Genomic DNA, 20,881 nt, shown 5'->3' on the forward strand with positions numbered 1-20,881 from the left:
CGGCCTCCACCCAGCCTTACCTTCCCTGGGGAGCTCCCGGGGCTCGGCCGGCGGCGGCTCCTCGGCGGGTCCCCGCTCAGGCTCGGCGGGCTCCCCGCGGTCGCGGTGGCCGCGGCCCTGGCTGCGCAGCACCTCCTGCAGCATGCGGCCGAAGAGCGCTCCGCCGCGGGGGCGGCTCAGCAGCACCGCCCGCTTCTCCGGCGGCGCCGCCGCCGCCGCCCGCCCGCCCGCCGCCGCCGCCGCCCGCCGCGGCGACCGCTCCCGCTCCTCCTTCCGCTTCAGGCCCTTGGGCGCCGGCTCTCCCGGCTCCTCGAAGAGCGGTCGCGGGCCCTTCTCCTCCGGCCGGCCCAGGGCGGCGGCGGGACGCGAGAAGGAGAAGGGTCCCCCCGCCGCCGCCGCCGCCGCCGCCTCAGGGCTGGCCTCCGGCGCGAAGCCGAAGGGCGGCGAGAAAGTGAAGGCGGCGGGGGCGGCCGGACCCTTCTCGGCCTCGCCGCCCGCCAGCGGCTTGAAGGCGGCGGCGGCCTCGGGCGCCTTGAAGCGGAACTCGGGCGCCGCGAAGGCCCCGCCGCCCGGCGCCTCGCCCGGCCCCGGGAAGCCGCCCAGGTTGGTGGGTGGCTTGAAGCTGAATCCCGCGTTGCCCGCCGCCGCCGCCCCGCCGCCGCCCGCCGCCGCCGCCGCGAAGGCCGGCGCCTGGCCCAGCCCGTAGGGCGGCCCGAAAGCGGCGGTGACCCCGGGGGCGAAGGGGGCGCCGCCGCCGCCGCCGCCGCCCTGCCCGAAGACGGCGGCCTGCCCGAAGCGCAGCGGCGGCGGGAAGGCGGGCGGCCCGCGGAACGGTCCCCCCGCGTTCATGGCGGCCGCCGCCCCTCCTCGGCGGGCGGGAGCGGGCGGCGCAGGCGCAGGCGCGGGCGCGGGGGGGCGGGATGATCCCGCCGCCATCCCTCCCTTCTTCCCTCCCTCCCCGCTCGCCGCCGCCATGAGCCTGGCCCTGCGGAACGCCCAGCGGGCCGTGCCGCTGCGCCGGGCCCCGCTCCGCCGCGCTGTCTGCGTCCTGCGGGCCGCCCTGGGCGCTTCCCGCTTCGACGTGGGGCTGGTCTGCGCCGGCAACGGGCTGATGCGGCGCCTCAACGGCGCGTACCGGCAGCGCCCGGAGCCCACCGACGTCCTCTCCTTCCCCTTCCACCGGGTGGCGGCGGGGCAGCTGCCGCGGCCGCGCAGCCGCGACGAGTACAACCTAGGCGACATCTTCCTGGGGGTGGAGTACATCCACCAGCAGTGCCGCGACGCCGGGGAGGACTTCGACAGCGTCCTGGCGGTGAGCCCCGCCGCGGGCAGCGGCGTCCCGTCCCCGTCCCGTCCTTGCGCGGCGGGGGGAAGGGCAGCCGTGGAGTGTCCCGCAGGGACGGGGTGGCGGCTGCCGCTTTCCCGGCTGGTCCCGGCGAACGGTCGGGTACCGGGTTAGCCCCGGTTCGTGGCGGCGCGGAAACACGCGCGGTTTGTTCTCGTCTCTTTGCACAGGTGACGGCAGCCCACGGGCTGTGCCATTTGCTCGGCTACCGCCACGACACCAAACCCGAGTGGCAGCAGGTACGGCGCCTGCGGCGCCCACCCCCCCTAGCCGGGTCGGACGCGAGTGGGAAGGGTCTCTCCCGCGGCGGGGGACCCGCCGGGCTCCGCGGGCCTGGCGGCTGGCGTCCCTTGGGCTGACCGCGGCTCCTCCCCCCGCAGATGTACCAGAAGGAGGTGGAGATCCTGGAGGAGCTGAACCGCCTCACCGGCGCCAGCCTCCGGCCCCTCACCGCCGGCCTCTTCTGAGGGAGCCGCGCCGGGGGACCCCGCCGCTTTCCCGCCCCCGACCGTGGCGGGGCGGGGGGGGGGGGGGATGATGGCGGCGCCGGGCCGCGGTTCCCGCCTCCCGCTGCTGCTGCTGCTGCTGCCGGCGCTGGCCGCCCTCCCGCCGCCCGCCGCCCCTCAGCCGCCGCCCGCCGCCCTCCGCGCCGGCCACGCCGCCTCCTCGCTGCCCGCCGCCGCGGCCGCGCCGCGCACCAGGTGAGGAGGGGACCCTCCTCGGGGGCGCAGGGAGCCCCGAGGGAGGGCGAGGGGCCTCCTTCGCCCGCGGCTGCTGTTTGGGTCTCTTCGGGAAGATGCCGCCGCCCGTCGCGGCTGCCTGGGGGCTTTCCTGCTCCGGGGACCCTGCGCTGGGTGACACGCACCCTTTCCTCCCCCCCCCCTCTCAATCCCTCCCGGACACGCCCTCCCACCTTTGCATTCAGCTCCCATAAATTAGTCCGAGTAACGTGCCAGTTATTTAGCCGCTCTCGCCACGCACCACGGTTACCCTCATAAGCAAGGCATCCGAGGGGTTCACTCCTTGGCCCCCCCAAGTCCTGCCCCGCCGTAGGAACGGCTGGTGGCATGTGCCACCTTGGTGGTGTCCCCTCAGGAGACCCCAGTCACCCCCCCCCCAGACCCTGCGGCACACGCTACTCCCCCTTCCCCTGCCTCCTCCCCTTCCATCTTCTGAGTGCCGCAAACCTGTGAAAGAGAAACAGTTTCCATCCTGCTAAAGTTGCATCATGTAATTATGGAGAGAAAAAAAAACAAAAACAAAACAACCCATAAGTGTTTTAAACATCTCAAAGCAATTATATTGCTTTGTGCTCCCCAGATACCTTTTGTATGATGTAAATCCTCCTGAAGGGTTCAACCTTCGCAGAGATGTCTATGTTCGCATTGCTTCCCTTCTAAAGACCTTGCTGAAAAGTGAAAACTGGGTGTTGGTTCTGCCTCCCTGGGGACGCCTTTATCACTGGCAGAGCCCCGACATCCTTCAGGTCCGGATCCCTTGGTCCGAGTTCTTCGATCTCCCAAGCCTCAACAGGAACATCCCTGTCATTGAATATGAGCAGTTCCTTGCAGGTAGAGTATGGAATCATGCAATCTACAATTGACTAAATATTTGAGGTGGTTTCTTCACAGGTTTAGCCTTAGATGTGCTTTTATCCTTATGTGTGAAATAAAAAAAGGCAGCAAGAGGAGGGGTGGGAAAGAATTGTGCCAAGTAACAAACCATTGGGATGAAATAACCCAATTATTTAGCGGCTCGTTTGCTATAGCACTGTCGGCCCCTCGACTTCCTGGGATCCACAGAGAATGATAGTTATAGCCTGTGGTTAAAGTCACAGATACTTCTGCATAATTTTGGCCATAGTAACAAACCTGCAAGGAGAGAGAGGCAGTCTGCAGCTCTCTGTTGAAATACAGACAAGCCACCTTTTTATGGAGGTGGTTGGACAGTAAAAGCTGTACAGTGGATTCTTCAATGAACTTACCTTTTCATCGTCAGTGCTGCACGTACTCAAAATACTTAGCTCCATCTTCTTGTGTACAAAATGGTATATAAGAGAAAGGCTTTCCCTGAGAGCATGGAAGCCGTGAAGTTGGTTCATTTAGGATATAATGCCATGTTGATCTAATCGCCAAATGCCAGAATCTGCAGTAGTGTCACAGACTTTCTCAGCAAAAACAATAAAGACCACCAAACGTCACACCTCTGCGAAGATCTCCAAAAGGATCATTGTCCCTTACTTTTTAGGGAAAAAGCACTTAGAAACCCTGAAATTTAGGGGAGGAAGGGCTCATACTTGGAGTACCTCCTTTTCTTGGATGTACTCTTCCCCTAGCAGCTACCTACAGCATCGAAAACCTCTGTGCTTCATGATGTGGTTTACCCAGCTTTTAAATCTACATTTCCGTGGCAATTCAGTTCTATTTGGCACATTAAGTCATGCATAGCTGAGTGGGAGTAGCAGGTTGTTGCATCCCCCGACCCTTTTAGCTTTTCTGCCTGACACAGAACCTCCTTTCCTTTTTTTATGGGGAAAACGGGGAAGAGAGAGAGTAGTGTAGTATTAGCATTTCTAGCAGATTTTTAACTGTGAGTAAGGCTAGTTCATACCTTTGTTGTGGTTTTTCATGCTCACAAATGCTTCGCTTTGCCTTCTACTCAGAGTCAGGTGGGCCCTTTATTGAACAGATCTATGTCCTACAAGGCTACGCAGAAGGATGGAAAGAAGGAACATGGGAAGAAAAAATAGATGAAAGGCCGTGCATTGATCAGCTTATGTACTCTAGAGACAAACACGGGTACTACAGGTAATATCTAGCAGTCCATTCAGTCTTTTTAGTTGTATTGAATAAGACATTTGCCTACTCTTAACAGAACAGACTTGTGCGGTTGTTGAAGTGTTGTCTGTGACTCTCTGGATGCTTGGGGTTCACTTTGTTTTTAAGACTTCATCAATAATAAAATGTTACATTTGTACTATAAGTTCTAATTGTAGAAAGTTGTTGTTTCACACTAAACCAGCATAAAGGAGCTGGCTGATTTATTTACATGACATATCATCTTTTTACGGTGTACCGTTTATTTGTTTCATTATATAAGGCATTAATTTAAAATACAAGCCTGTGAACCAATACTTTGTGTTCCTTTTCAGGGGATGGTTCTGGGGTTATGAGGAAACGCGGGGCCTAAATGTCTCTTGTTTGTCTGTCCAAGGATCTGCCTCTATCGTGGCTCCCATCCTTTTGAAGAACACTTCATCACAGTGAGTTATCTCGTATTACTGTTTGCTGTTGTACGGTGTGCTGACAAGCCCATTGCCAGGTGGGAAGAGCAGGGGGAGCTCACAGGCTATGGCCCACTGCTGTAGTACTTCATCACTGAGTAATCCATTAAAATCATTACAAAAGGAATTTACACTGTAAGAAACACCTAACTGTGAGCTAGGTTAAATGCTGCAGTGCTAAAACCTAAAAAGAAATAGCCTTCAGCTCCTGCATATTCTCTCTCAGGTAGCTAAATGCCCTTGCCCCACCCTGTGTTTACCTTTCCTTCCTTTACCCTTCAGTGCTGGGTCAAGAGGGGATGAGCAGAGTAGAATCGGTGTTTCCCATGCCTGTGTCTCAGATCATGAGGTGCAGTACCTGGTCTCCTGTGACGTCCATCCTCAACACTGTGAGCTGGGTTTAGAGAAAGCAAGCAGCGTGTTTCGTCTTTCTGCTCTGAGATTCCACTAGGATACTCAGAGGAAAGGAAAGCTATTATATGAGAGATGGAGCACGCTTACATTATCCCAGTAGCAAAGTATTTCCAGTCAGCGGTGACCCTGTGACAACTGAAGACATCATAGCAAAGCAAAAGCTGCTGGGGTACAGGGGAGAACAGGAAGAGGAAATAATCACTGTCTGTGAATGCATTGGGGAGATAATTCCGTAGGAGAAACACAAACCATGTAAGCTGATACGCAGTTTTGCCATGAGAGCAAAAACACCCCAAAATTTGACATTGATGCAATTTAATTGGAAATGAGAGGAAGGTTCCCCTCAGCAGAGCAGTGGAGATCCATAGTACCTCCTGCTGGGAGCAGAGGAAGCAAAATCCTGTTTTTTAACAGGGATGTTGTTCTATTTGTAGGAGTTATACCGGAATCTTTGCTGGTGACGGCAGAAAACTGGATTAAATATGCCATAGAGGTCTCCATGTTTAGCCCTACAATTAACTCTTTCGTGGCAACTGTCAAAGGTCTTGTGATGAGGACAGTGAAGAGAAAAATTAGGAGTGGTGCCCAGGTATTCCTAATGTGCAGACAAGGTGCTTTAGTCACAAGATGACATTTCTCAGACACCGGTAGGAAGAAGTGCCAACATAACAGAGATGCAAAGGCAGCTACAGTGTTCATGTTAAACCTAGTGGTTCATGTAAAAGTCGATCTAGTTTAGCGTGTGAAATTAAAAGTGGCTGAAGTCAGATGTCTGAGGAAAAGTAGAAGAACGGGGCAGGCGTGTGTAATGCCTCCCCTGAGTCCTGTCACACCCTTCAGGTTTGTGGTTGTAGGGACGTTCTGAGCCAAAAGTGATCTTCCTATCTTCTATATCCTTCAGCGAGTCCATGGATCTCTGCAAGCTTCCTTCTGAACGCCCGTGCACACTGTTAGTACCCACAAAATCTTGGGACAAGACCTAAAGGTTTTGCACCTTAACTGTGCACCCTGTGAAAATCCACTTACTTTTGTAACTCCTACCTGCAAGTTTCATCTAATGGTTCGTGTAGTGGAAAAGACAGTGAAGAAACAGCTCTTCCATATTCACCTCCACGCTGTGCGTGATTTCACATTTCTCTGTCGTATTCCCCCTCAGTTGTCTCCTCTGCAGTGTGGAGAGCCCTGGCTTTATTAGTTGTGAAAGCCATTCCATGCCACTGGGTCATCCTCGCTGCCATTCTCTGAACCTTTACAGTTCAGCTGGATGCTGCACACTGGGTGCAGGTAAACCCATTACACAGTGGTATAATTACATGCTCTGTTTACTGCTCTCTTCTTTTTCTGTATTTCTTATTCCTAATACACAAGTTCCTTTTTTTGACCTCTGATGAGAGTTGCCTTGATGCTTTCATCAAACTGTCCTCGTTCCTGAGCATCGACACTTAGCATAGAGGCCTTTAGTCAAAGCCAGTGGGTTTTTTACTAGATGTACCCCCACATTAAATTTCATCTGCTACTTTATTGGCCAGTCGTCAGACTTCTCTAATTCTTCACAACTGGCCTTTTTCTTTGCTGCTCTGTGCAATTTAAAATGATCAGAAAGCTGTGTCACCCCAAAATTCATGCCCTTTGGGAGGTTGTTTAGGAATATGGTGAAAAGCAGACCCCTTCTGCTTGTGACCTCCCTGTACAGTGAGAACTGTACATCTGTCCATGCCTAAACTTCTTTAACATCTGTGCAAGGACCTTTCCTCCAGTGCCTTTGTTGTTTTCTTAAAAGCCCTTTAACGAAGGCTGTCAGGAAATCCTGGTAGGCAATGTCAGTGAGATTTCCCTTATCTGCATGCGTGCTTGTCTTCAGGTTACTCTGATTGTTCAGAGCTCCATGTTTATACTTTTCCAATTCACTTAGGTATCCATTAATTCTGTTTTTTATGATAGTTGCTATTCAGTTGTCCAGTACTGGCATCAGCTTTACTGCGGTGTTGCATCCCAGACCTCCCCAAGGACATTTTTAGAAAATTGACATCGCATTTGTCGTGTTGGGGTTTTAAGTGAGAAGTTGCCTGCCAGAATTAGTGGCCCAGCTGCTTTGTCCTTGAGTTCCTTGACAACTGCTAGGTGAATACCACCCGGTGTTGGCCACTTGTCGGTTCATTCTGTCTAGTTGTTCCATCACTGGACGCTTCCTATGGACACTTTGGTTTGAGACATGTTCTCTGATACGTTCCTTGTAAAAAGAAGTAGTTCCAGCATGTGAATCTTCCCAGCCCCTCCACCGAGTGCACAGCTACAAAAAATTACATGAGTTGTTTCTGCTATGATGTTACTGTCTCCAAGTGCTTGTTAAGCTTTTAATTTCCTTTTTTTTTTTTTTTTTTTTTAATTTGGAAGGAAGATTTGTCATTAGATTGAAGGCCTTTATGGTTGCCCAGATTCTTTTTTGACCTTCTTTGTTGTCTTTTTCTGTTTAACTTCCTGGAGTTTATGAGCCTTTATGTTTTCTTCACTTGGATGCTACTTCTGCATTTTTGTGTAGTCCCCTTTTTGAAACCGAATGCAACTGCGGTAGCTGTCCTTTGGGCCTTGCTGATGCAGTAGGATGCTGAAGATGAGGACGTTTATGGCCACAGCCTGAGTAGCTCTTCTACTGTGAGATTTTGGTCCGTGTCTTGCTGCTGCTCAAGACATTCTCAGGAGCAAACCCCCACCCAGTTGGTTCTTGGAACTGCCTGACAGTGTCTCAGACTGCAGCTGCCTAGTCCCGCCCTGCTGTGACACTTGCCCAGGCTGCCTGGGGGTAGCTGAGATCCCCGGTGTCTGTGGTGACTTGTGCACCACGGCCTCTCTGATCTCCTGTATTGCCCTTTCGGCCGGACGGTTGTATGGTCCTAATAGAGTATTACCAGTCTTCAGGTGTGGTCGTTTATAGGAATCTTCTTGATACATTTAGATTATTAATCTGGTTCACCTGCAAGCTTCCTAGTAAATGCAGTGCTGGTTCTTCACCGGCAGAGTCTAGTCTATTTTCCACATTATCTGTAGCCTTACGTGCAAGCGTCCAGCTGATTATCAGCAGTGATAATCTAAAGTTGATTGGTTATTTGCTTCTGCTCATTTTAGTAGAAGACCCAGATAATGACTTTGACCCTCTTCAGCAGAAGCATTGCTCTGTGTGTTTGCTCATATTCAGTGTGCTCGCATCCCTTATGCTTCTGAATACTCAAAACTCTCAAAATCTCTTTGGCTTCTTAGAACTTGGATAGTGCAGTTACGTTTCCAGTGGACAATCCTGAACTGTATGTATTTTTGAAAAGCACAGGCTGTTTTCTTGTTAGTGAAAAATTTTCATTTTAAAATTTGTGCTTAGTTGCTAACACTCTTGTAGTGTCTGTGTTGGTTTGTTTTTTGTTTTTTTGGGTTGTTTTTTTTTTTTTTTTTTGGTTTGGTTTTTTTTTTTTTTTTTACTGTAGGACATTTTATTCCACACGTGGAGTATACCTTCTCTGGTTTTGCTTTTGTGAGAGTGACTCATGCTTCCTCCAAAAGGCTCGCATGTGCTCCGAGGCTGAGCATCATCTCACAGGTCACTTCTCCCCTCTGGATCACTCTCCCTGTTGGCAATCTTACTTCTCCAGCAGCAACTCCTGTGAAGACTACATGAAGGATTGCTAATGCTTGTTTGTGTTTAACTGTTGGAATTAAGAGTACCATTTATTAAGGCAGAGAGCAGGAACACGCAGTGGCATGGTTCCCTTCTCTCTGCAGCAGGCCATGGGTCACAGTTTGCTTTGTACAGGACAGGCTGGCAGCCTACCCCTCCTTCCCCGTGCTCCCTTTGCAAACAGATCATAGTCTGTGCTTTATCCTGGCAACTGTATAAAGAAACATCTTAATGTAAATTATATTCCTAAGGGAACTGCACTCAGTTTTACAATTTTTAATAGGTCAGTGATGTTAGACAGAGCTGAAAACCTTCTTCATGACCACTACGGAGGGAAAGATTATTGGAATGTGAGTATTTTCCAGTTAGCTTCTCTAGACTTTGTGCTTGGTTCTGATAAAAATTCAATAACCGTTATGTGCTTCAGTTTTGCCTTGGGTTTCTTTTCTTGAAAGCTAACTTGTGTCTTATGTTTCAGCAGTGTATGCTAAAGATGGTCTTCAGGCCACTGTGGATTCATGTAATGCAGGGATTTGTCCTGGTGTCTTGTCCCAGTGCTGCAGGGTGGGGTGTTGAGAAGGACCTCCCCTGTGCAACACAGGTGCAGTCAGAAGGGAACTGCCTTTGTGCAGTTTCTTGCCCAGTCAGCCTGAAAATTAGACTTTTCAAAAGAGTTCCCAGAAGTGCTCAGTATTGTCCTGTTTCTCCGTTGGCTCCGATGGCAAAATTCCCACGGGTTTCAGGGTAACACGGAGTGCTTTGGGAGACCCCGCCCGAGGGTCTACAGTCAAATAATTCCTATGGGCAAAGTTTTATGGCAAAGTTAAAGGTTCAGCCACAGGAAAACAGAACACAATACGGAGTGCTTGATATAATCAAAATTTCTGAGAGAAAGTGACTTTCGTGATATTACAAGACAAGTTACCTAGACCTCATCTCATAAGATAAAAAACGTCTGGCTATTCACTTGGTATATGGCATATTTTTCAGAAATGGACCAAACAGTAGTTTGCTAACTATGAATTTTTCGTTGAGAGTGACTTTCCAAACAGAGCAATGCAACCCATGTATCATTTCTGAGTCTGACTTGTAGTCCTGTAAAAGCAGACATGAAATCCTTATGGACCGATAGCACGGCTTTCTTCACAGTGGCATTTTAAACATTGTCTCAACAATTTAAACTTGCCTCAAAATGATTTAAAACTTTCTGAAAAATACTCTTCTTTATTTCATTTCAATTTTAACTACCTGCATGATTTGTGGTTGCTTTTTTTCCTTAACAACTCTCTGGATAACATCTGGAGTTCTTTATAAATCTTGCTAACAGGTGCCCTCTTGTCTCATGTTTTCCAATTGTAACAAGCCAGCTTCTCTTTGTAACCAGCCTACATCTTTGGTGTCCAAAAATGTTCAAATTTAATATTAAGCCACATTGCTTTCACTGTTGTCACCATTTTTGCCTAGGCTTCTCTACCACTGCAAGCCAAAAGGTATTATTGTTTTGGAATTCTTGATGGCCGAATGACCATGGAGCAGGAAAAGCCTCCCAGAATGGTTTAGGAGCAACTGTTGAATCCCTTGAAGAGCCTCAGTGTAGCAGCACATAGGCCACGAGTGCTTTGCCATCTGTATGGAAGCAGAACATTCTCTAAGGACAACTCTAGAAAAGCCAGGAGTTTTGCATTTGGTTTTACCGTTTGGGCTGGATGATCTCAAAGAATTAAGAGGATCTGTGCCACCAATTCAATTCATGTACACAAAAGAGAGCATAACCAACACTGATTGTGTTTGTTTGTTTGTTTTCCCAAACTCGGAATCACAGAAAAATTCAGGTGGGGAGGTGTCTCGGCAGCCCTGCCCCAAGGCTTCCACTCCAGAACTTCCCCTGATGGTCTGGGGCTGTGTCCTGCTGAAGGTGGGAAGTCCCCACAGATGAGCTCCGCCGCCTTCCTGGGGCCTGTCCCACGGCTGTGCCACTCCTGGGGGCAAGAGGTTTTGCCTGATAACCAAACAGAAGTTGCCTTGCTGCAGCTTGGGCCCCACGGCTTCTCGTCTTTTTCCACACGCCTCTGAGAAGCGTCTCTCCCTTCTCTGTTGTTTGTTTCTTTGCAGACAGAAGGGGAGAAGCAGCAAAACTTGGAGGTAGTTGGAACGGGTGACAATATCACATGTGCAGATTTGAAACATATACTTTAAATAAGAGGATAAGCAGATGCAGAGAGCATCCGCTTCAGAAAGTATATCGGTGGCGGTTCGCACATTCATCTGCTTCCTCTTTTTACATATGCTGTTGCAAAACAAGTGTTCATCCCGAACAGCTGCTGTCAGAGGAACGCTTTGTGCCCAGGGAAAAATTGGCAGAGCGTGCTGCGTGGGTGCCAGACCTGACACGGCAGTGGCGCGGTCTGTCGGGACGAAATCTAGAGATGTTTGGCACAAGCGTGACGCTGAGAGGTGATCACTGTCCTCCCCAGTGCGCTGCACTGCCGTGGGTTGCGTGCGCGTTTGCTGCCTCTTGGGTTCATCACATCTTGGGTAGGGTACCCAGTGACTCGACAGGATTGTTTTGTGTTGACGTAGTACAAAAAGGAGGGAAGATGTCTCTGAACTGCAGCGTGAGCGTTCTGCTGCAGACAGTGTGTACGTCCTCCCTTAATGTAAATGTTTTGCTGAAGAGTTTGGGATGAGATTAGAAAGCCAGTGCTGGTCTCTTTAGGATGCTAGAAGCTTTGTGCTGCCGTTAAATATTTAGATGGGTGTGGATCTCCAGGTACCAATGTCGTGGATCTTACAGAAGACTGAATTGTTCAGCGTCTTGTCGAACGATACAGAGGGGGAACCAGTGCGACCGCAGCAAGTTTGGCGATGGAGAAATAGCTGCTCTGGGAAAAGGTGAAAAAGTCTGGCAGATTCTAGTCCCTGCCTCTACCAGAGCCAGGCGGAGGCACGACTGGTGCGGCTGCGTCTTGGAGCACCAGTAATGCTCTGCCTGGCTTCTCTGCTGCGGAGCAAACTGTTCGCTCTGGGCTACAGCGCGCTGAGAGAAGAGCGGCCGCTGGAAATGGAAGCGTTTTCATTGCCTCTTCTCTGATGCCCATCGTGTGACAGGCTGTGGAGTTGTATAAAATTAAGAATTGGGCCAGGTTACCAAGCGTCCTCTGTAAGTGGCGTAAGTCGCGTAGGACTTCCTTAGTTCTGGTGTGTGTGGCTGTTAATAAGAAGGCTGTGTGTGACTGTGCGGTGGTAACTGCATCACAAAGTCTTTGAAAGAGGTTATTATCCACAGGTGAAGGAAATAATTCCTTTTTCATCATTCCTTGCTGAATTTGGTAGGAGTGTCTATGGCTAGATGCATGATTTTTTAAGCAGGTTTTATTCTTACAGGTGCTTTACAAGCTAAAGTCTTTACCCAGCATTTGTTTCCAAAGGTGAAGTATATGGCTAGAGTGTTTAATTTGCTGTATCACGTGTTTTGTTGTGTAAATAACTATAGTCTGCTCTGTATACCTGTGTATTGCAGGGTCAGACAAGTATGCTGGTTATAAATGTGGTTATGATTAAGATTAGACAGTTAAAGCTCAGCTGAAAGATTAGAAATTGTTGCTTGTAGCGCTGCATGGATGTATTGGAAGTAACTGCAGCCTGGAAGCTCTGTGTAAGTGAAACCATCTCCATTTAGTCATTTTTAGCTCTTCTTCCTGACTCGGCATCTGCTCTCGTTCCAACAGACCCGCCGGAGCATGGTGTTTGCTAAACACCTCCGTGTGGTGGGAGACGAGTTTAGAAACAAATATCTTCAATCCACAGATGAGGCCGACAGGACTCATTACAAGGAGGACTGGACACAGATGAAGGTAAAATCATAACAGTCTGTTTCCCATAACAAACGTAATCATTTTTTTGTTTCGTTTTATTTGTGTACTCCTGGCTGTACGCTGCAGGGAATATTGGAAGGTGCCTGTGACTGTAGCTCTCTCCCTGCTCAGATTGAAGTGGACGTGCATGTTCAGCACTGCTGATCTATACCTTAAAATGACTTTCTGCAGCTAGAGTAATGCAATGCCTTACCCAGAGATGATGCATTCAGGCCTTTTCAGTGTGAATGAATAGAGGTGCTCTCAATTTTTAAAGCTTGTTCATCTTCTTCTCTTAGGTTAAGACGGGCACAGCTCTAGGTGGTCCATACCTTGGGGTTCATCTCAGAAGGAAAGACTTTGTTTGGGGTCACAGAGAAGACGTGCCTTCCCTGCAAGGAGCAGTAAAGAAAATCCGCAGCCTCTTGGAGATGAATAAACTTGAAAAAGTTTTTGTAGCCACCGATGCTGTCGAGGAGGGTAGGCAGATTATAGTCAGTTTAGGATTGCTAACTTCTGACGACGAGTGCAACAACTGCTATTTTGTTTTTATAAATGACTAGAAGTTCATACGCCTCCGTGGCTGAACGGGGAGCTGAACAGGATTGGGCAGCTGTTTCCTTCCACCTTGAACAGGTCGTTCGGTTATTCCCCCCAGGAGGTTTGACAGTCTCTACGGTGGGAAACTGGAAATTGAATTTGCCTGCCCCTCCTCCTCTTTCTCCCATCCCACCTTTTCTCCTGGCATTCCAGAGGCTCTCGGACACGCCGGTGGGAAGGGTCCTCTGCAGTCTCCCACCCAGCCTTCCCCTTGGCTGCCCCCGTCACCAGGCCGGGGTGGGTCTGGCTGTGCGTGGCCAAAGGTGGGGTGTCCCCCCCCCTCCCCAGGCGTTACCCCAGGGCTGCACCTCCCTCCTGCTAGCATCTAGGGATCTGTTTCAACGCCTGGTTAGAATAACCCCGCAGGGCACAGCGTCTGTGGTACCCCATCTAAGTTTGCTCTGGGGAAAGGCCTCGTGGCACCCCTAGCCCGCGAGGCTCGGGGTGGGGGGTGTCTGTCCTGCCCTGGGCAGGCTTCCCCAGCCCCGAATCGCCCCCCCTCGGCACCGTGGCTCTGCCCCCCCTGGCTCCCCACCCCGTGCCTACGATACTCCCGACGTTTGGCAAACGTGGCCTGAGAAAACCTGTAGGTAGAGTTGGGGTTCGCTCGCGTCGCTCGCTCTTCACCCAGGGTTTCCCCAAGCACAGGCGTTTTCTGGCGGCAGCGAGTTGCTCGTTACAACGTAAAAACTAAATTTGCCTCTTTCCCTTTTTTCAGAGATCGAGTTGCTCAAGCAACTGCTGCCCGAGATGGTGAGGTTTGAACCCTCGTGGGAGGAGCTGGAGCTTTACAAAGATGGGGGCTGGGCCGTGATCGACCAGTGGATCTGTGCACACGCAAGGTAGCGAATTGGACTTTGAGGAGCCAAATCTTGCTCTTGACTTGGATATAGTTGCTTACAAATCATGTATGACACGATATCCTATAATTGCTATATATATATAAAATAGATGCATAATAGCTATATCGTATATTTATAATATATATGATAATTTCATGTCATATAATTTCACTGAGCAGTAAAGTTCATTGGACTGAAATCAATTACTTGCATTCTAAAAGCTGGCCCCCTTCACTAACCCGTTCTGATTTATTTTTTTTTTTTTCTTTTTTTTTTCCACAGGTATTTTATAGGCACCTCAGTTTCGACGTTTTCTTTTCGGATCCACGAGGAAAGGGAGATCTTGGGATTTGATCCAAAAACAACTTACAACCGATTTTGTGGTGAAAAAGAGAAAAGCTGCGAGCAGCCAACTCACTGGAAAATTGTATACTAAAATGCAGAGAAATCCAAGGACTGCAGTACTGGTGAGCTAAAAGAATAAGGGAAAAACAACGGGGAAATACCTCCCTTTGACCAAACTACAGCTCAGTCGTCTACCCTCAGTGTTTACTTGACATTTGGGTTTTGAAGTACAAGCAATACTCATCTTCTTAGTCAGGCATCAATGAGAGAGAGAGGAGTGAAGTCAGCCTGGGACCCAATTCTCAGCATAGCTCGGATTAAAGAACAATACCACGCACTGCAACTGAGATTTGAAAGGCAAAACTTTATCCTGACACGGCGTAACAAATGAAGTCTAGCTCTCTGTGGAGTTCTGAGGAGGAAGAGGAGCAGTTTTAACGTTTACAAATGTAACACGGCCGCGTTCTGTCCTGCACCTCTGCCTTTCCTTTTCGTTCTGTTCAGTGTTTGCCTCTGATGGCAAAAAAAATCCATCTCGGTTCTGTGACCTGCACTACGTGAGCTGCAGATTGTGCATAAATTCCTTGGGGAGAGCTTCCCGTTTCAGATAGAGGCTTGTGAGCGTACCGACGGTCTGATGCGGTCAGCGCTGGATGAGAGAAGAGGAGCTGGTACTTCCACCTGAGCGCCAGCTGCTTCCAGCAGTCTCAGTGGGTCTGGGCCGAGAGGCACAGAGATGGGGCTGCTAGGGCGGGAAGAGCAAGGTTGTGTTTCTTCTCTAAGGAAACTTTTGGGGTTTTTTTGTTGTTTTTTTTTTCCGCCCCCCCCCCCCCGTTGTCTCCCAGAGGCCTCCCATCTGCTGGTCTGATGCAAAAATCAGCGCCCGTCTGGGATCGCCCGGGCGCTGGGCTCGGTGCTGCGTCGCGCGGGTTTTCACGCCGACGGGCTGGATCGTCCCAGCAACTCGACAAATGAATTTTCTGCGTGTCTGCTCTCAGCTTAGGCAGGGGAGGAAACCGAGGCCGGTCCCAGACAGCAGGGGCCGTTGGGCCCCCAGATTAGGGGTGTAAGCGTCGCGGGCGGGAGCCGTGGGGGCGAGGGGGGGGACTGGTGGTGCGGGGGAGGAGCCCCGGGGGGGGGCAGAGGGAAAGTGAGGGGGGGTTTGTACAAGCACCAGTTGTAGCTCCTGTAGTCTCCCGACTGCTGGGCGTTACTCAGCTCCATTCTGTGCTTCAGGTGGGCCTTTCGCCCTGCAGGTCTGCCGGGCTCTGTTAAGCAGGAGAAACCTTTTCCAGGCGTGGACTAGGAGACAGATTTCAAAAAGGTGAAGCGGTCATTTTTCCTTAAAGTCAGTTTTACAGGCTTACCTCGCTGTTAGCTGTCCTTTCAACTTCCTCTTGGCTTGAGTAGGAGTACGTAGAGCCCTCCTGCCCTGTGCAGTGGCCACTTCACAGGTGCTCCCACACAGTGAGGCGGTTTCCTCCCGTGCAGCTGCAGCAGAAGCTGCGCTGACCTCTCGGGCGGTAGTAGCAGCAGCTCTCCTGTTCTTACCAGCTGTTTGTTGTCTCTCCGTGCAGCGGCTGAGCCTCTCTGGCGACAGAGTGGGGAGCCCAGCGTTCCAAAGCAGTGCCTTTGCCCACCAAGTCAAACGCCCTCGGTTAGCCTGTGCGCCATTCTAAGCGACGGTGGCGTTTTGCGTGTGACGGATACCTCATTAAGGAAAATAAAAAGCTTTGTAGCATTTTATGCGACGAATCCATGTTTCTTACTTCTTTCTAACCGTGCACTTTGCCATCTCCCGGCTCCCCAGCGTCGGCCTCCAGTGTAGGAGAAACTGCAGTGAAGTTTTTTTTTGTTACTGCCTGTCCCATGAGGTGCTGCATTAGAAGTGTCACCGGGGTTACTTTTCTTGGCACTGGGGGTCTGCGCCTGGCAAAGCTCGGTGCCCCCCACTGCAAGGAGGATGGGGCAAGGTCCCGAGGAAGTGGCAGCTGGAAAACACACGGCGTGTGAGGCGAGGAGGAGCGAGTTGGGCTTTTTCAGCCTGGAGGAGGTGCAAGAGGGATCTGAGGGTTGTCTACGGGTTCCCAGGGGAGCCGGAGCCGGGGCTCTGCCCGAGGAGCTCTGCCTGGCCCTGGGCTGGACCCTGAGGGCAGCAGTGCCTCACTCTGCTGTGCTGTCCCAGCCTCGCTGGAAGAGTCAAAGGCAGCAGAGGGCAAGCTCACATGTAGGTTGTAGAGAAATTCCATGTGCCCTTCTGGCTCCAGTAGAAAATGGGGATTAGGGAGACTAGAGCAGGGTGACAGCTCTTGCGGTCAAGGGCTTCCAACGCCATCCCCTCTCCCTTGAACCCCTATCGTCACGATAAAAAGCTGGAAGGGTGGCAGGAGTGGACAACAGGGTGGGGATTTCCTTGTTTAAGTCCACAAGATTTTGAGACAGGACTATCCTTTGTCTTTGCAGTGACCCCTTCGTATCTTTACAAGCATGTATATACACAGATACATACCCAGTGATGCGTGTACCCATGACCACAGCACCTTTATCTGGCAATCTGTGGCAAAACATCTGTTGCCCTGTAATTCTGTACTTGCTGGTGTTCGACCACTGTCTGCTGTTTTCTGGGTTGCAGAAATGAACAGAGCAGGCCTCGTTATCCCATTGCACAGGGAGAGCTTATAAGGTTTGTATGCTTGGCAGAACTGCTGTTATGTTCCCTTTTTAGAGTGGATGGATTTAGAGGATCAGTTCTCTCAGTGTACCGTGGGAAAAGACAAAATAAAAAGATGGAAAGTTCTGTGAGGTGCAAGGGTATCCACAGGGAGTATTGCAGCAGGCTTTTCTCTCCACTTTCAAGGACAAGCATCACACTTTGTGTCGGCTCCCATTCCTTTCCACAGAGGAAGGTTTAAAGAGGGAGCGAAGCCCGAAGCAAAGCTGTGCTGGTGTCCTTTGCCCAGGCACCGCAGGAACCCCTGCTGTGCTGGGGTTTTTCTGCATGCAGGTCCTTTCTTGGCCGTTGAGCTCCCTGGCTGCCAGCACAGCCTTTCTGTCACAAGGTGGAGACAGTAGACCAGTCTATGATCAGCCCTAGACCCAGAGCTCCCCGTCCACACTGGACCAGAGCTGCTGTCTCCTGCAGCCAGCACCGGAGTAGGGTTTGTGAGCACCTGTAAAACCTGTTAAGGCAACCGTGGTTACCTTTGAATGAGGATAGTGTGTGGGGCTTACTGTAACCGGCCGATGGATTGCTGCTGAGAGGGCTGAGTGGTGAGGCAGGGGTTGTTTGCCCTCTTTTGGTCCTGTGGGAGAGGAAAGGAGTAAGCATCAGTGGCTACCAGGCATGTCCGTGGGCCTTGCGAGCGCTGGAGGTGGCAAAGCCATGGGCAGGATGGGGCTGTGCAAACCAGGCTTGGCTGAGGAAGGATCCCTCCCCTGTCTCTGGCTTTCTCTTGGGGTCTGTGGGCATTTGGGGATTGAAGGGCTGGAGCGGGTGGGCCGTGTCAGGGTGAGTGCTCACTCCAGGTGCTTCTGTGATCACGTTAATGCCGCCCTCGTTCCCCTGCAGTCTTTTCACGCAGCTCTCGTGACGAAAGACAGGCAGCCCCAGGGCCTGTGCGCCGGAGGCCATGGGGACAGAAAGGCCCGGACCCCATCCACCCCTTGCCACGTGGGACACGAGCGCATCCTCCTCCTCCTCGTCCTCCTCATCCTCCTTGTCCTCCTCCTCCTTCTCCTTGTCGTCCTCGTCCTCCTCCTCCTCCTTGTCCTCCTCATCCTCGTCCTTGTCCTCCTTGTCCTTGTCCTCCTCCTCCTCGCCCTCCTTTTCCTCCTTCTCCTTCTCGCCCTCCTCCTCCTCCTCCCTGATGTGCCAAGATCAGCACCCGCATCGCCAGGGACCCCAGGACCCCTCCTGCCAGGGCCACCCTGCTCAGCTCTTCCTATGTCCAAGAAAGGAGCCAACGGGTTCACCTGGAAGGTGCTGGCCACAAATACCCCACGTGCCCCTGAAATCTCTCTCTGCTCTGCCCACGCCACCCCCTCGGCCGCACAGGGCACGGAGCCCTCCCCGGCTGGGGCAGGGATCGTCTCTCCCCGCCCGGGGTCTTTCCTCCAGCTGATGCCCCCGTGTCCCCACTCACCCTGGCAGATGACGTGGAGCTCTTCCTGCCCTCCCCTCACGTGCCGTGGGCACGCACAGCCCCCCACAGATCCCGCTGGCCCCAGCACCACTCCCACCCTTGGCAGGGCTGCAGCTCGCCGATGAACCCGACGGCCGAGGGGATGGAGGGGAGGGGTGGCGCAGCCTCTCCCCCTCGGACGGGCAGCCCCTGTGCCCAGGACTGGCCGGGACCCCCCACGAGGCCCAGCCAGCAGCCGGGCTCTGGAGGGAGTGGACGGCTGGGTGCACCCCAGGGGAGCTGCGGTGCCACCCTGCTGCCAAAACCCGGGGTTCTGCCGGCACCCCCGGGGTTGGGGTGGGAGAGGAGCCCGGAGGAGAGCCCACGGGGCCGCACGCCCGAGGGGAGGGAGCGTGTGCGGGGCGCAGGCTGGCGGCCACGGGCAGGGGCACGGCTGCCAGCCCCACAGGGCGAGCACAGGGCAGCAAGGGGCTTCGCCAGGGGCTTCGGCGCCCACCCATGCCTGCTCCCTCTCCAGCAGCTGCCTGAGCTGTCTCTCCTTCGGGGAAGTTGGTAGCTCGAGGCAGTGTTTGCAGAGCAGCAGAGATGAGGAGATGGCACCGCTGACCAGGGCACGGGGCCCCTGCCCTTCCTGCCTCCTACTTCCATTGCAGAAGGAACCATGTCCAGAGGAGATTGCTGCCCTCCCGTAAGTACCCACAGCTGAGTCTGGTGCGATAGGTCCCTGAGCAATGATGGTCCCGGCAGGAGAACGTCACCTGGCTGGCTGTCCTGGGTTGAGTGAGTGGTGGAGTTTTTTGGTGGCAGGGGAGGGGGCTATCGGGGCGACCCCCTGTGAGAAGCTTCTCGAAGCTCCCCCAGCTCCAAGTCAGCTCCACTTCTGTTTGGGAAATTGAGCCAATCGGCTGCGCCTCTGCGATAACGTATTTAAGAAGGGACGTGGTGACGGGCAGTGGGACTGGTGAGGAGGAGTTGCTGCAGCTGCATGAACACCAAGGTCAGTGGAGGAACGGAGGAAGAAAGGAGGGGGGAGGTGTGCCGGAGCAGAGACCCCCCTGGATCCTGTGGTGAGACAGCAGGGCGGCCCCCCCTGCCACCCATGGAGATCTACGGTGGAGCAGACATTGATTTACGGCCTGTGGCTTCTGCTTGCATGATCAAGGTTCTGTGCCCGAAGAAGGCCGGGGTCTCAGGAAAAGGCAGCCCCGCTGCTGTAATTCAGCGCTGGGAGGATTGCAGCATGCGGGGGAGTCCCACGCTGGAGCAGCTCGGGAAGGGCTGCAGCCGTGGGAGGGAATCCAGTCGGAGGAAGTTAGTGACCCATGACGGAGCAGTGTGGGGAACGCTGCGGCCCGTGGGAGGGACTCATGTCAGAGAAAGTTTGTGGAGGACTGTCTCCTGTGAGAGGGGGACCACGATGGAGCAGGGGGTAACAAGTTTCGGACACTCCCCTCACCGAACATGAAGGAAGTGGCAGCACTGACTGCACCCCCCATTCCCTGCCCCTGCGCCACTGGGGGAGGAGGTAGAGATATCGGGAGCAGAGCTGAGCCCGGGAGGAAGGGAGGGGTGGGGGGAAGGTGTTCTCAAGATGTGGCAATGCTTCTCACTGTCCTACTCTGTTATGTGTTGTTAGTGTCTGTAATAAATGTATGTTCTTTTTTTCTTCCCCTAACGAGTCTGCCTTTTGCTCGTGATCATAAAGGGGAATTTTTCCCCATCCCAGTCCTATCTCGAACCCCAAGCCTGGCTCTCTGTCCCTTCTCATTGCCGGGGGGGAAGGGAGAGAGAGCTGCTGCATTGTGGTTGGCTGCCAACCAGGCCTAAACCACGACACTGGCCAAAGCCCAGCATTGCCAGGCTGCAGGGAAACCCATCGTGGTCAGGAGCTGCTCTTGGGTCTGGCACCTCTTGTTGCGGTGCCGCTGGCGGGGCAGGGCGAGTGGGGGGGACAGGAGCAGGTGCTAGGAGGAGGAACCTCTCTCTGCTCGCTGGCCTCATCCGCTGGAGGAACGTGGCCCTGTTGTTACGCGGCAGCTCGGATGCCAGATCCAGCCAGCTCACCCAGCTCACTTGTGCTCATGGCAGCGGGCAAAGGCGCTCAGAAATGGTGTCCTTCAGCCACAAAGCTGTCTCCTTTCTTGGTGACACAGAAACACGTGGAGCAAACTGCCAGGAGCAGAGTGGGTGGGTTGTGCCGTGCCTCTGCCAGCCCTGTTGCCCTCCCCTCTGTACGGTTCCCACTATCCAGCATCATCCAATTTGTGGCTGTGCTGGGGACCATGGCACGCAATTGGTGACAACACCCATCAAGCCACCATCTCAGAAAAAATCTTCATGCTGATGAAGGTTTCTTTTGCATACGCCTGGTCTTTGCTTTCCCTGTTGTTCC

The 20,881-nt window shown here is 52.8% G+C and overlaps 3 protein-coding genes across 3 annotated transcripts in view; 2 read left to right on the forward strand and 1 right to left on the reverse strand.

Moving 5' to 3' along the window:
- The window catches only part of LOC104361041 (minichromosome maintenance complex component 3 associated protein), a 30,498-nt gene extending 29,616 nt beyond the window's left edge, over positions 1 to 882 (reverse strand). The window contains exon 1 of the mRNA XM_042808551.1: positions 21 to 882. Within this exon, the coding sequence (XP_042664485.1) occupies positions 21 to 849 (829 nt within the window). The 5' untranslated portion in view covers positions 850 to 882. The remainder of the gene's footprint in view (positions 1 to 20) is intronic.
- A 91-nt stretch (positions 883 to 973) lies between these two features.
- On the forward strand, positions 974 to 1,841 carry YBEY (ybeY metalloendoribonuclease). Its single transcript, XM_042808552.1, has 3 exons — positions 974 to 1,312; positions 1,516 to 1,584; positions 1,726 to 1,841. Exons 1-3 carry the CDS (start codon positions 974 to 976, stop codon positions 1,810 to 1,812), a joined length of 495 nt encoding a protein of 164 aa, XP_042664486.1. The 3' UTR covers positions 1,813 to 1,841.
- Positions 1,842 to 1,879: 38 nt separating this feature from the next.
- POFUT2 (protein O-fucosyltransferase 2) lies at positions 1,880 to 16,093 on the forward strand. Its single transcript, XM_033005763.2, has 9 exons — positions 1,880 to 2,046; positions 2,666 to 2,916; positions 4,008 to 4,152; positions 4,497 to 4,607; positions 8,990 to 9,056; positions 12,435 to 12,560; positions 12,860 to 13,040; positions 13,879 to 14,002; positions 14,285 to 16,093. The coding sequence occupies exons 1-9, from the start codon at positions 1,880 to 1,882 to the stop codon at positions 14,436 to 14,438; spliced, it is 1,326 nt and encodes a 441-aa protein (XP_032861654.2). The 3' UTR covers positions 14,439 to 16,093.
- The last annotated feature ends 4,788 nt before the right edge of the window (positions 16,094 to 20,881 follow it).

Source organism: Tyto alba, unplaced genomic scaffold (genome assembly GCF_018691265.1).
Source record: "Tyto alba isolate M040663 unplaced genomic scaffold, T.alba_DEE_v4.0 Super-Scaffold_7, whole genome shotgun sequence".
NCBI lineage: Eukaryota > Metazoa > Chordata > Aves > Strigiformes > Tytonidae > Tyto > Tyto alba.